The sequence below is a fragment of the Piliocolobus tephrosceles genome, chromosome 10, assembly GCF_002776525.5.
Source record: "Piliocolobus tephrosceles isolate RC106 chromosome 10, ASM277652v3, whole genome shotgun sequence".
Lineage (NCBI taxonomy): Eukaryota > Metazoa > Chordata > Mammalia > Primates > Cercopithecidae > Piliocolobus > Piliocolobus tephrosceles.
In genome coordinates this window covers 128,455,380-128,468,233 of record NC_045443.1, presented here as the reverse complement: position 1 = coordinate 128,468,233, position 12,854 = coordinate 128,455,380, and the positions used below count along the sequence as shown (strand labels likewise).

Here is a 12,854-nt window from a genome sequence, read left to right as displayed (position 1 = left end):
TCGTCACTATTCGTTGAATGCTCCACATTGTAATAAAATAACGAGTGTGAAAGCATAAAAGCAGATCAAGAAGAGACAAACAGCACTTATAGCGGACCGGCTAGCCTGGGGCTCGGCCGGGCCCCGCCCCTCCCCGCCCAGGCCCCTCCCCCCCCCGCCCAGGCCCCCCCCCCCCCCGCCCAGGCCCCGCCCCCGTGCCCCGCCCCTCCGGGCTCCCGCAGGAAAGCGCCGCCACCGTGTGGGTGGGTGCGGGGCGCGGCGCGGGCCGGGCATGCGCAGAGCGCGCGGGGCGCGGTTGCCGTGGCAGCGCCGGCTCCAGGGAGGGCGGGCGCGGGGCCGGGATCGCGGGGCCTGAGGTGGCGACAGGAGAGCCCGCGGCCCGGCTGGAGGCAGCTCGGGACAGGCTTGAGCGGCGGGGCGCGCTGCCCGGCCGGCGGGGATGCGGGACCGGCTGCCAGACCTGACCGCGGTGAGCGACAGCCGCGGGTAGCGGTTCAGGCCCGGCCGGGGCGGGGTCTGGAGGGCGGGCGGGGGCTCGGGGCGTCTTGGGCGGGGCTCTGGGTGGGTCCCCCAGGGCGAGGATCTCGGGCGTTCTGGGGCGGGGGCTGCGGGCAGGGTCTCAGGGAGTCCTGAGCCGGGGTTCCTGGTGGGGCCCCCAGGACAGGGGTCCCGGTAGTCCTAGGGTGGGGGCTCCGGGCGGGGTCCCCAGGGCGGGGATCTCGGGGAGTCCTGGGGTTGGGGCTTCGGGCAGGGTCCCCAGGGCGGGGGACTCGGGGGGCCTCGGCGGGTGGGGGCTCCGGGCGGGGTCCCCAGGGCGGGGGCTTGGGGCGGGCGGGCTGGGGGCTCGGAGGGGGCAGGGGCCTCGGGGAGTCCTGGGCAGGAGCTCCGGGTGGGGTCCCGAGGGCTGGGGTCTTGGGGAGTCCTAGGGTGGCAGCTCCGGGCCCCGTCCCCAGGGCAGGGTCTTGGGGCTTCCTGGGCGGAGTCCTCAGGGCGGGTTGGAGCAGGAGGAGGGAGGCGGAAAGGTCCCGGCCTCGACCCTCTCTCCCAGCGGGACTCCCTGTCAGTCACTCCGCCAGGCAGATTCTCTCTGGCACTTACCCAGCCGGAGCCCACCGGCTTAACCGTGGTCGACCCCGCGGTGTCCCCGCAGTGGGCTTCAGCCCCGGGGAGCAGGCCGGGTCCCTTTGGTCGCTGCTTTATTCCTGGGGCTTCACACAGGACCCTGCACCAAGCGGGAGGCAACAGATGGGTGTGAAATGTAGGCGCCTTAGAGTGCTGGGTGCTTGCGGTGGGATGAGCAGGAACAACAGAACAACAGCTTGTGTCTGATCTCCTCAATAGTTTGCTTTGGGAACTGGGACTGTGTGTGTTGACTCTGAACACACCTAACGCGCCCAACAGCCGAGCACACAGCAAATTGTTTACTTTAGCAAGGGAAAAGCAGGTCACTAAAAATTTTGGAAGGATTTTGATGCATTCCACACATGTAAAGGTAACAGAACTGTGCATGGTGCAGTGACAGCGAAATGATAGCGATGGTCGTGCACTTTCCAAGTTTATCTAACCTAGGACAGCTTAGGCCAACAGAAGTAATGATGACTTTTTACCTTTACAGTACAGGTACTAACTCATGCTGCGTGTGTGCACAGATACAGCCCCTGGTCTCTAAATTACTGGCGGCCTCAGAACAGGGTTGCTAAGGCCACAGCCCTACGGCACCCATTGCATGTGATGAATTCTTCTTTCTCCTCTTCTGCTAGAATGGAGCTGTTATGTGCCCCCGAGTGGGAGAATACAGACAAGAGCCACTTAAATAATTATCTGTGTTCTGTGGTTCAGATGAGGAGCTCTGGTTGAGAAAGGCAATGATTTCATCCTTAGGATCATAGAAATTATGCTTTATATTCATTCCAAGAAAGTTTCTTCACAGTGATTTTTCCTTTTTTATTAATGGACAGATAGATATTCCCTGTGGTCCGCAGATCAATACCATCTTAAACACAGCAAATTAGAGTTGTGTTGTCTTGCCTGGTAGATTATCTTTCAGTGCCGTGTAGTAGGAGCTCAGATATTTATTTAATGAAGAAAAGCCGTGGCTCATGCCTGTAATCCCAGCAGTCTGGGAGATTAGGGTGGGAGGATCACTTGAGCCCAGGTATTGGAGATCAGCTTGGGCAACGTAGGGAGACTCTGTTTCTCAAAAGAAATTAAAAAATTAGCAGGAGGCCAGTCGCAGTGTCTCATGCCTGTAATCCCAGCACTTTGGGAGGCTGAGTTGGGTGGATCACTTGAGGTCAGGAGTTTGAGACCAGCCTGGCCAACATGGCAAAACCCCGTTTTGTAAAAATACAAAAATTAGCCGGATGTTGTGGCGCACGCCTGTAGTCCCAGCTACTCTGGAGGCTGCGGCAGGAGAATCGCTTGAACCCAGGAGGCGGAGGTTGCAGAAAGCTGAGATCGGGCCACTGTACTCCAGTCTGGATGACAGAAAGAGACTCTTTCGAAAAAACCAACAAAACACACACAAAAAACTATCCAGGTGTGGTGACTCGCACCTGTAGTCCCTGGTACTCAGGAGGCTGAGCTAGGAGGATTCCTTGAGCCCAGGAGATAGAGGCTGCCATAGGCCATGATTGTGCCATGCCATTGCACTCCAGCCTGGGTGACAGAGTGAGACACTGTCTCAAAAAAAAAAAAAAAATGCTTAATGTCACTGAACGTGAGAGCTGTGACTGTTTTAGCAAAAGATAGCCAAATTTATATGTTGGGGAATCATGAGAAAGTACCTTTTCTTGGCTTGAATAACAAAAAGCAAGTAAGGCAATTATTTGTCACTCAGTTTCTATATATCCCAACCCTTCCTGAAACAGTAGAACATGTCAATCAGTTTTGTTCTAGAATGGCAGAGCTAGAAGTCAGCTCGTCTACTTCAATACCATCCTGCTTTAGATACAGCCACTGAGCAGTCAGAGGGTAAATCCGTGGAAGTTTCCACTTCTGGAGTTTCTCATCTTGGGCAAATTAATTTTAAACCTCTCAAAACTTGTTCTTGTATGTAAAATGGGGACAGTGGTATTGCTCTTGTCCACCTCATAGAGGGAGTTATGAAGCATAAAATTATCTGATGTGTGAGGCTCTGGGAGAAGGTGGGAGGGAGAAAGTGCTATGTAATTAGTGTGATTAATATTTACCAGATTTTTTGTTTTTAGGAAGTTATAGAAAGCAGCCTTCTGGCTGGGCACAGTGGCTTTCACCTGTAGTCCCAGCACTTTGAGAGGCTGAGGCAGGCGGATCATTTGAGCTCAGGAGTTCAAGACCAGCCTGGGCAACATGGCAAAACCCTGTCTTTACAAAAAACATACAAAAAATTAGCCAGGTTTAGTAGCGCCTGCCTGTGGTTCCAGCTACTCAGGAGGCTGAGGGGGGAAGATTGCTTGAGCCCAGGAGGTGGAGGTTGCATTGAGCCAAGATTTTGCCACTGCCCTCCAGCCTAGGCGACAGACAGATTGAGAGCCTGTCTCAAAAACAGAAAAAAGAGCAACCTTCTCCCTAGTATAAAATAGTAAATTAAAACTGAATTTGAAGTTTAATAACTTTTAATATTTAAAAACCCATCTTAAAGTTACCATATACAAGTTTAATTTTTCCCCCCAGGAGATGTGTCCTTTCCAAATAGTTCTTGGAGTAGTTGAATGTGTATTCACAACCGTGCTTCTAAATGGCTGGTGTTCTTTTTTTCTAGGTAAAGTTTAATATTTTGTTGGTTAAAATGCCTCATCTACAATGTCCACATTAACAAAATATTTGTGATGCTTCCAAAAAGTTTATTTTATTAGCTATTGAAGCTTGTTCCTGAGAAAAATGTACCTCTGATAATTACATGGAAAGGGCTTAAAAATTAATTTGCTCAATATAATTTGTATTGACAGATTTAGTTTCTAACCAGTGATTCTGTTTTTGAGCAACCAGTCATTTGGGCATAGAAAGTTTACGTGACTTGGTCCAGATCTCCTAGACTCTAAATCCAGAAAGATGTTTCTGATTTACAGAAAGTAAAAGACTCGCCCATCCAACAGGTACTTGAAAGTCAGGCCTCCAGCAGATCATGTGCTGGGTGCAGAGACACAGCAGTGAACTGAGTGTGGGTGCGGTTGCATGCGGCCTGGGGAGGAAGAGTGACCGAGGTGTGATGAAATTCACTGTGGGACGTGAGCAAAATGGAATAGCTGTTCTATAAGATAAACCACCCCAAGTGTATTTTGATTACTTTTTTAATAAAAGTTTATGCACGGCCGGGCGCGGTGGCTCAAGCCTGTAATCCCAGCACTTTGGGAGGCCGAGACGGGCGGATCACGAGGTCAGGAGATCGAGACCATCCTGGCGAACACGGTGAAACCCCGTTTCTACTAAAAATACAAAAACTAGCCGGGCGAGGTGGCGGCGCCTGTAGTCCCAGCTACTCGGGAGGCTGAGGCAGGAGAATGGTGTGAACCCGGGAGGCGGAGCTTGCAGTGAGCTGAGATCCGGCCACTGCACTCCAGTCCGGGGGACAGAGCAAGACTCTGCCTCAAAAAAAAAAAAAAAAAAAAACAAGTTTATGCACATTGATATCTTTATTATATTTGATATATATGAGATACATGTATTTATTATAGTGAAGAATAGAGAAACCACACATTTCATCTGTGGGAATTGTTTGCATGATAATAAACAGTAAATACATAGTAGCTATGTGGTGTTCTCAGTAGACCTAAAAGAAATGAGAACATTATTTTTCATCCTGGTTTCAAGGTGATGAATTGCAAATATAATCTCTTTTTTATTTTTTTTTCCTTTAGACAGGATCTCGCTGTGTCGCTCAGGCTGGACTGCGTGGCATGATCACGACTCATTGCACCCTTGATCTCCAAGGCTCAAGCCATCCTCCCACCTCAGCTTCCTCCGTAGCTAGGACCGCAGGCGTGTGCACCCAGCAAATTTTCGTACTTTTGTAGAGATGGGGTTTTGCTGTGTTGCCCAGGCTGCTCTTCAACTCTTGAGCTAAAGCAATCTGCCCACCTTGGGCTCCCAAAGTGCTGGGATTTCAGGCGTGAGTTACCATGCCCGGCCTGCAAATATAATTTCTTTTTTTTTTTTTTTTTTGAGACAGAGTCTCGCTCTGTTGCCCAGGCTGGAGTGCAGGGGCCGGATCTCAGCTCACTGCAAGCTCCGCCTCCCGGGTTTACGCCATTCTCCTGCCTCAGCCTCCCAAGTAGCTGGGACTACAGGTGCCCGCCACCTCGCCCAGCTAGTTTTTTGTATTTTTTAGTAGAGACGGGGTTTCACCGTGTTAGCCAGGATGGTCTCGATCTCCTGACCTCGTGATCCGCCCGTCTCGGCCTCCCAAAGTGCTGGGATTTCAGGCGTGAGTTACCATGCCCGGCCTGCAAATATAATTTCTTAAAGGGCGGAAAACACTGCTCAGATATTTTTAAAAGTGATTGTTTGAAAGCTTATGTTTGCCCATGTAGCGCGGAGTGTTGCATAGTGAAGATTCAGGTTCCAGTTGATAAAATAAGATTAAGAGACTTCATTGGAACTTAAAATACTAAGAATTTCATATATGAACATAATTTTGTATATGCATGTATTTATAGTTTAGAATTTCATAATTTATGCAATCCTGCCAAATTTTTGTATTTTGTGTGTTCTCATACAAACAGTTCCTACAGTTGGAGTCTATAGTTTCTCTATTCTTAACTATAATAGGTTTGCTCGTTTATATATCTAAACATGTCCTTTGGTTTGAAGAGCAAAATCTGTCCATTTTCACAGATTAATCACTTCTTGTTTTTAACGTGAGGTCTATTCTGAATGTAAGGAGCAGCGACTCTGAGAAATAGCTGATCCCTGGAAGAGCTCCCCGGGAGCCCAGACCTATCGCCTTGTGGTGGCAGGATTCGCTCCTGCCTCTGGACTGATATGCCCCCTCCTCCCTGCCCTGGCAGGTGCTGCTCCCTTTGTCTGAACCACTGGACTTCTCCCTCTGCACCTTCTCTCTTGCCTTGTACCTTTTTTTTTTTTGAGACAGAGCCTTGCTTTCTTGCCCAGAATGGAGTGCAGTGGCGTGATCTCAGTTCACTGCATTTTCCGCCTCTAGGGTTCAAGCAATTCTCCCGCCTCAGCCTCCCACGACACCCGGCTGATTTTTGTATTTTTAGTAGAAGCGGAGTTTCACCACATTGGCCAGGCTGGTCTCGAACTCCCAGCCTCAGGTGATCCACCCGCCTTGGCCTCCCAAAGTGCTAGGATTACAGGCCCACCACACGCAGCCTCGCACCTTTTTTAGTCTCAGGTTGGGCATCACCAGGAAGCCTTCCTGCGTCCCCTTCCTCACATGTTCCCAGAGGTGGCCCATCTTGTCTTGGGGCATTCTGGACATAAATGCAGTCCTGTTTTTTCCTGCACCCTTTCCCCGGCTCTTCAACCTTTTCAGAGCAGATGCATGTTGTCATTTGTGCTCTGAAGCCTCAGTATTCTGCATGGTGCCTGATCCAGAGCACCTGCCAGGTATTTATTGAATCAGCGTGTTTCCATTTGAAAATGCCCATGGTAAGAAAAATGTAGATGCCACTGGAATCTGTTGTCTTCAAGGCCTTTTGGTTAAAAGGGACAGAAACCCATCACCTAAAGCAGAAAAGCGAGATTTATTAAAAAGCAGAGTGAGTCGGGTGGGGTGGCTTATGCCTGTATTCTCAGTACTTTGGGAGACTGACGTGGAAGGATCACTTGAGGTCAGGAGTTCTAGATCAGCCTGGCCAACATGGTGAAACTCCGTCTCTACTAAAGATGCAAAAATTAACTGGGGGTGGTGGTAGGCACCTGTAATCTCAGCTACTTGGGAAGCTGAGGTGAGAGAATAGCTGGAATCTGGGAAGTGGAGGTTGCAGTGAGCCAAGATCCTGTCACTGCACTCCAGCCTGGGTGACAGAGTGAGAATCCATCTCAAAAAAAAAAAAAAAAAAAGCTCGAGTGATTTCTCCCAGACTTTGAGGGCACGTAGTGCCATCAGCCCCGTGAGAGATGGAGTTAGGACAGAGCGAGCCACCGAGGTCCTTCCTGTCCTTGTGTCGTGGCCATTTTGTGCTTGCCAGGTTTCAGTCTGTGTGTGTCTCTGTTTCCATTTCTTGCCTTCTGTCATTTGTGTGTACTTTCCCACTCTCCTCCCCCTTTTCTGTGTCTGCCCTTTTCTTGCTCTTCATTCATTCATTGACTCGTTCGTTGACCTGGTCATCACTGACTGGCGGCTGTGTGCCAGGTACTGCTGTGGGCAGGATGCCTGCATTGTGAAAAGACAGAAGTCCTTGCTCTCATGGAACCTGCAGCTGGGAGATAGACAGCAGCTAAGCAGATGAATCCATGTCTTTCGCAGTCCTTGCTGTGAAGGAATAAGCAGGGTGAGGGCGTGGGTGTGGCTGCCTTGGCCAGGCGGATCAGGGGCTAGGCTACCCTGTGAGCTGAGCTGTGGATAAGAAAGTGGCTGTGGACAGGGCTGGGGGAGGGTGCCCTGGGCAGAAGACACAGCAAGTCCAGAGGCCCAGAGTTGGGAACGAGGTCATGCAAGGGACAGAAAGATGCTGTCGGTAGTGAGTGAATGGTCAGTAGTGGGCGGAGGTGAGACATGAATGAGCTGGAGAGGTTGGCTGGAGCCAGATCATGTGGGTTTCTCTTCATCTTCATGACCTGCTGTAAAGGGGCTGCCCCCAGCTCCCAGGTTTAAATCCTCTCTAGTTCAGGCTCTCCGGGCTTCATCATGTCAGTTTTGATCCTTATTCCTGGGGCGAGATCATGTGATGGGCCCTTGGTAGCTCAAGATTAGCCTGGCAGTGTCTCATGTCCATGTGCCGTGCTGGGGGCATCCAATTTAGTGCAACTGCCTTGGAGAGCAATTTGGCATTGTTTAGTGAAGCTGAAGGCGCTTCAACCCCATGGCTCAGTGGTCCTCTCTCTGCATGTGTGTGTGTTTCAGAAAACCATCCTGACATGCACGTGCAGCCGTGTAACTGTGGTTGGTTATATTGTTGGTCATGGAAAAATGTTAGGGACAATAGGAGCCTGGATGAATAATACATCATGGCTTTTTATGTAAAGGAGTGTACGCAGCAGGTAAGATGAATGTGTGAGGTTGAACCATGTGGTGGGGTTTCACCTAACACCAGAGCGATACATGCTGAGTGGAGAAATCTGAATGTATAGCTGAGAGGAAAAAACAAAAAAACAAAAAACAAAAAAAATGATTAAGTTGCAGAGGCAGGCCGGACTCACGCCTGTAATACCAGCACTCGGGGAGACCAAGGTGGGAGGATTGGTTGGGCCCAGGAGTTCAAGGCCAGCCTCGGCAACATGGCTAGACCTCATCTCTAAAAAAACGATGTCTACCTGTAGTCCCAGCTACTCGGGAGGCTGAGGCGAAGGGGTCGCCTGAGCCCAGGAGGTCGAAGCTGTTGTGAGCTCTGATCACACCACTGCACTCCAGCCTGGGTGATAGAGCAAGACCCTGCCTCCAAAAAAAAAAAAAAAAAAAAATTGCATAAGTATAATACTACTTACATAAAGTCTAACTGCCTGTTAAAAAGTGTTTATATGATAATAATGGGAAGAAGTGTTAGTAAAAATACAAAAAAATTTAAAACAATGTAACATTTTATCGTAGGTATAAAAGTGTAAGTAGGTTACATTTAGCACCATAGTTACACACTGGCCCAGAGTCGGCATTTACTTACTTGTTTTTTGAGACAAAGTCTCTCTCTGTCACCAGGCTGGAGTGGCACCATCACTGCTCAGTACAGCCTCAATCTCCTGGGCTCGGGGGATTCTCACAAGTGTGAGCCACCACGCCTGGCTGATTTATGTATTTTTTGTACCAAAAATGGGGTATCACCATGTTGCCGAGGCTGGTCTCAAACTCTGGAGCTCCAGTGATCCTCCCAGTTAAACCTCCCAAAGCGCTGGGATTATGGCATGAGCTGCTGCACCCGGCCAGCTTTTACCTACATTTAGTTACAAGTCTTCTTTTCTTTTTTTACCCAAGTGATTTAATTGTGAAAAATAAGTCAAAGTATTCTAGCAACATAGTACTAAAACCACTGTGTCTGTCAAGGTTTGCAATTTATTTGTCTACAGTTATTATTTGTGTGGAAGTTCCTTAGCGTGTGTGTGAACAACATGCAGAAGAAAGCCAGGATTCTGTCCAGCTTTGGATTCTGCCATTTGTTAGTTCAGCTTCTGTTGAATTATAAATGATGATTGTTCCAATGACTCTTTTCTGTTATGCAGTTTCTGAACCAGGAAGCTACCTGCTACCTGTTCCTGACAATAGTATTCACACAGGGGGAATTGTGATTTTACTATAATGCTTCTTTTAAGAAGACTTCTGTTAACATTTAACAGAATGCTGATATTTAAATGTTTATCCTGTACTTTGACACTTGGGAAATCAAGTATGTCATATAGGAGAGTATTCCCTGGCTTTTAGTAAATGTTTACCACAAGCAGTTTGGTCATTTACAGTGAATACCCTCTCATAATCATGGCTGTTGTACAGCTGTTGCACTGTCTCAGCTTGAAAGACTGAACGTGGACATTCATTGAAGATCAGAATAATGTAGCTTAGGGACAAAGCCAAAAAGATTGCTTTGGTCATTTTTTTTTTTTTGAATGGAAAAGCAAAGACAGTATTATTGGGTCTGTTTCCTGTTATCTAATCAGTTTTAAGAGTTCCAGGTAGAAATAAGACATATAAGTCAAGGCTTAAGAATAATAAATAAGACAGTAGAGGAAACATATTCCAGTCTTGTGGATCTTTCCTGGCCTACGGCAGAGAACCAAATTGTTTACCAGCAAGCGAATGACTCGGAACAAAAATCTGCCCGTGCCATGGGTTCACAGTGGAGAGGATTGATGCCACACCACTCTGGGGGTGCATCGCACAACATGGGACAGTCACCATGGGAGAGGAGGATTGAGTCTGGTGGTTTACACCACGCCACTGTGGAGGTGCGTCGCACAGCATGGGAAGGTCACCCTGGAAAGCGACTTGCTTTCACAGGGAAGCGTGGTGCTGGGGAGCATTGAGATGGGTGCAGCCTCTTTGCTGGAGCCGCAGGTGCAGTCTCCACAGTAGCATCTGCCTCGTGGGATTTGCCTCAAGATGGTCTTATGGTGTGGGGTAGGAAGTGGTGGGAAGCGGTGGGTGTCAACCTAAACAGACAGGCTGTGGCTTGACCATTGTTAAGCCTGGGTGGTGGGGACAGTGAGGGCTCACCCATAGGATTCCTTGTACTTTTGTATATGTTTACAGTTTTCCAAATAAACAAAAATGAGGTGACTTTGAATCTAGAACCTAAAGTTACTGACAGAGCAGGGAGGTGTGAGATGCCCTGAGAGCCATGTGGCACCTCCAGGGTGGGGTGAAGCACTTTTCTGGCCCTGGGCTTAGGGCCGCAAGCGCAGTCTGCAGCTCAGTTTCAGCTCTCCGCCCCTCCTCCCCACCCCTCCATGGGTATTTGGGTGAATGTACAGTCAGTCAATGACTTAACGTGGTCATGCTTCACTCCCTCATTCCTGGCCCTGTGCTTCTGAGACTGCACAGCTGAGAAGACAAGGCAGATAGCCACAGGGAAGCAGTGAGACCCCGGGCCCAGCTAGTGGGATTTAGTTTGCCCAAGTGAGCACTTGGAGACAGGGAGGGAGCAGGCTGTGGGCCCGAGAGGCGGGGCTGGCACACACGGGAGTAGATCCTCTTTCTAAGAGAAGGAGTCCCAGCAAGGGGAGTCTGTGGGGCCTGGCCTGCGTGGCTGGTGGGGCTCCGCAGCACAGCTCCTCCCCCATCCCATCTTCCCCCAGGGTAGAGTGTGCTTGTCAGAGCAGGGTGTGTGGAATCACAGCCACAGGCTGCTTCTGCTCTGCCGTCCTTGCTGAGTGATCCCTGCACTGTGTTTCAGCCTCCTCACTGGCAACGTGGGGCCCAGAAAACTAATGAGAACACGTGTGGAGAGTGTTTCAAATTGCCTACCACTTGTGAGCTGTAACTAAAGGACAGCTCTTACTCTTTTTAAGAGGCTCAACCTGGTACAGTTGTTAAGATGGTGAGTTTTGGAAAGTCAGACGAACTGGCTTCATGTACTGGTTCGGCACCGCTTAGCTCTGAGACCATAACCATTGAGCATGTGTTCTCCTCTGAAATAGCCATGCCAGTACCTGCCTCATGGCGGGGATAGGGGGTGTGGTACCGGGAGGATTGACAGATAACACACCTGGCCTGCCTCCTGCAGACCGTGGGCACTGGCACTCAGTATCTTCAGCCATTCTTTTTTGGTTTTTAGAGTGGTGTGGGATCCTGGAGAAGAGTGTTAAACTATGTGGGGTCTGTCTGAATGTTAGTTTCTGCTGCTTGTCAGTTGATTGCCATTTTGTCTTGAAGTGCTGTTTTGTTTAGAATGACAAGTGTCCGGGCGGGGTGCAGTGGCTCATGCCTGTAATCCCAGCAATTTGGGAGGGTGAGGTGGGCGGATTGCCTGAGCTCAGGAGTTCGAAACCAGCCTGGCCAACACGGTGAAATCCTGTCTCTACTAAAAATACAAAAAAATTAGCTGGGTGTGGTGGCAGGTGCATGTAATCCTAGCTACTCAGGAGGCTGAGGTGCAAGCATTACTTGAACCCGGTAGGCGGAGGCTGCAGTGAGCCGAGATCCTGCCACTGCACACTCCACACTCCAGCCTGGGTGACAGAGCAAGACTTTGTTTCCAAAAAAAAAAAAAAAAAAAAAAAAAGAGTAGGGACTAGAAGTAATTTCAAAAGCCTTTATTGGTGGTTTATATATTAATATGAGCCGTGAAAGTAGTGTTACCTTATAAAACACTGATAAATATCTTATCCTTAGGGTCTTCTGATGGAGAAGATGGGAGAATATTATCTCTATTTCGTGGACAAGAGGCAGAGACTGAGACAAGCTAATGGGCTGCTGGGGAGGAGGCTGGAGCCCAGGTCTTCAGTTCCTGATCAGTGGTCGTTCTTCTGGATGATGTGGGGTTTTGTTTTGTTTTTGTTTGTTTTTAGATACGGGGTCACTGCAGCCTCAACCTTCTGGGCTCAGGTAGTCCTCCCACCTCAGCCTCCCAAGTAACTGGGACCACAGGCATGTGCCACCATGCCTGGCTAATTTTTTATGGAGACAGGGTTTCATCTTGTTGCCCAGGCTGGTCTTGAATTCCTGGACTTAAGCAAGCTGCCCTCCTCAGCCTCCTAAAGTGCTGGGATTACAGGCGTGAGCCACTGTGGCTGGCCAGTGTTTTTACTGTTTATGGAAAATATGCAACACAAGCAGTTTCGCTTCTTGAAGGTGAAACTGGCCTGTGTGATATTGACTTACATAGTGAGAACTAAATGATTCTAAGCAGCTTAGTTCTGAGAAAGCCACCCCTTGCTTCTCTCCAGGTCTTGCACCTTCCCGGCTGCTTCAGCCAGGATCTGTTCTGTTGAAAATGTTGTGGAGTTCATTTGGGGTAGATAGTGGTGGCTGCTAGTTTGTTACAATTTGGTGCTCTAGTGAGTTGAGATCTTGTGGGTATTGAACTGTTTCTGTATTTCAGTTCTCTATTTGTGCCTACATAAAAATTTTAAAAATCTGAATTTTCCGTTTTTCATTGTAGTGTAGGAAGAATGATGATGGAGACACAGCTGTTGTGGTTGAGAAAGACCATTTCATGGAGGATTTCTTCCATCAGGTAAGAGCGTTTAATGAAACCCAATCATAGCCTGCCTACCTGTCCTCCCTCCCTCCCCCTCCCCCTTTCTCCTTCCCCCTCCCCTCCTTC

General features: G+C 49.1%; 1 protein-coding gene across 4 annotated transcripts in view; it reads left to right on the top strand.

Moving 5' to 3' along the window:
• The first annotated feature begins 267 nt into the window (after positions 1 to 267).
• STX2 (syntaxin 2) overlaps positions 268 to 12,854 on the top strand; it is a 51,159-nt gene continuing 38,572 nt past the window's right edge. For 3 of the 4 annotated variants that reach the window (XM_023187251.1, XM_023187250.1, XM_023187253.1), the window contains exons 1-2: positions 268 to 469; positions 12,690 to 12,764. In XM_023187251.1, coding sequence (XP_023043019.1) covers positions 440 to 469; positions 12,690 to 12,764 — 105 coding nt within the window. In that variant the 5' untranslated portion in view covers positions 268 to 439. Of the gene's footprint in view, positions 470 to 8,905; positions 10,036 to 10,982; positions 11,127 to 12,689; positions 12,765 to 12,854 lie in introns of those variants that run through there. The other variant, XM_023187252.1, reaches the window with a different exon arrangement.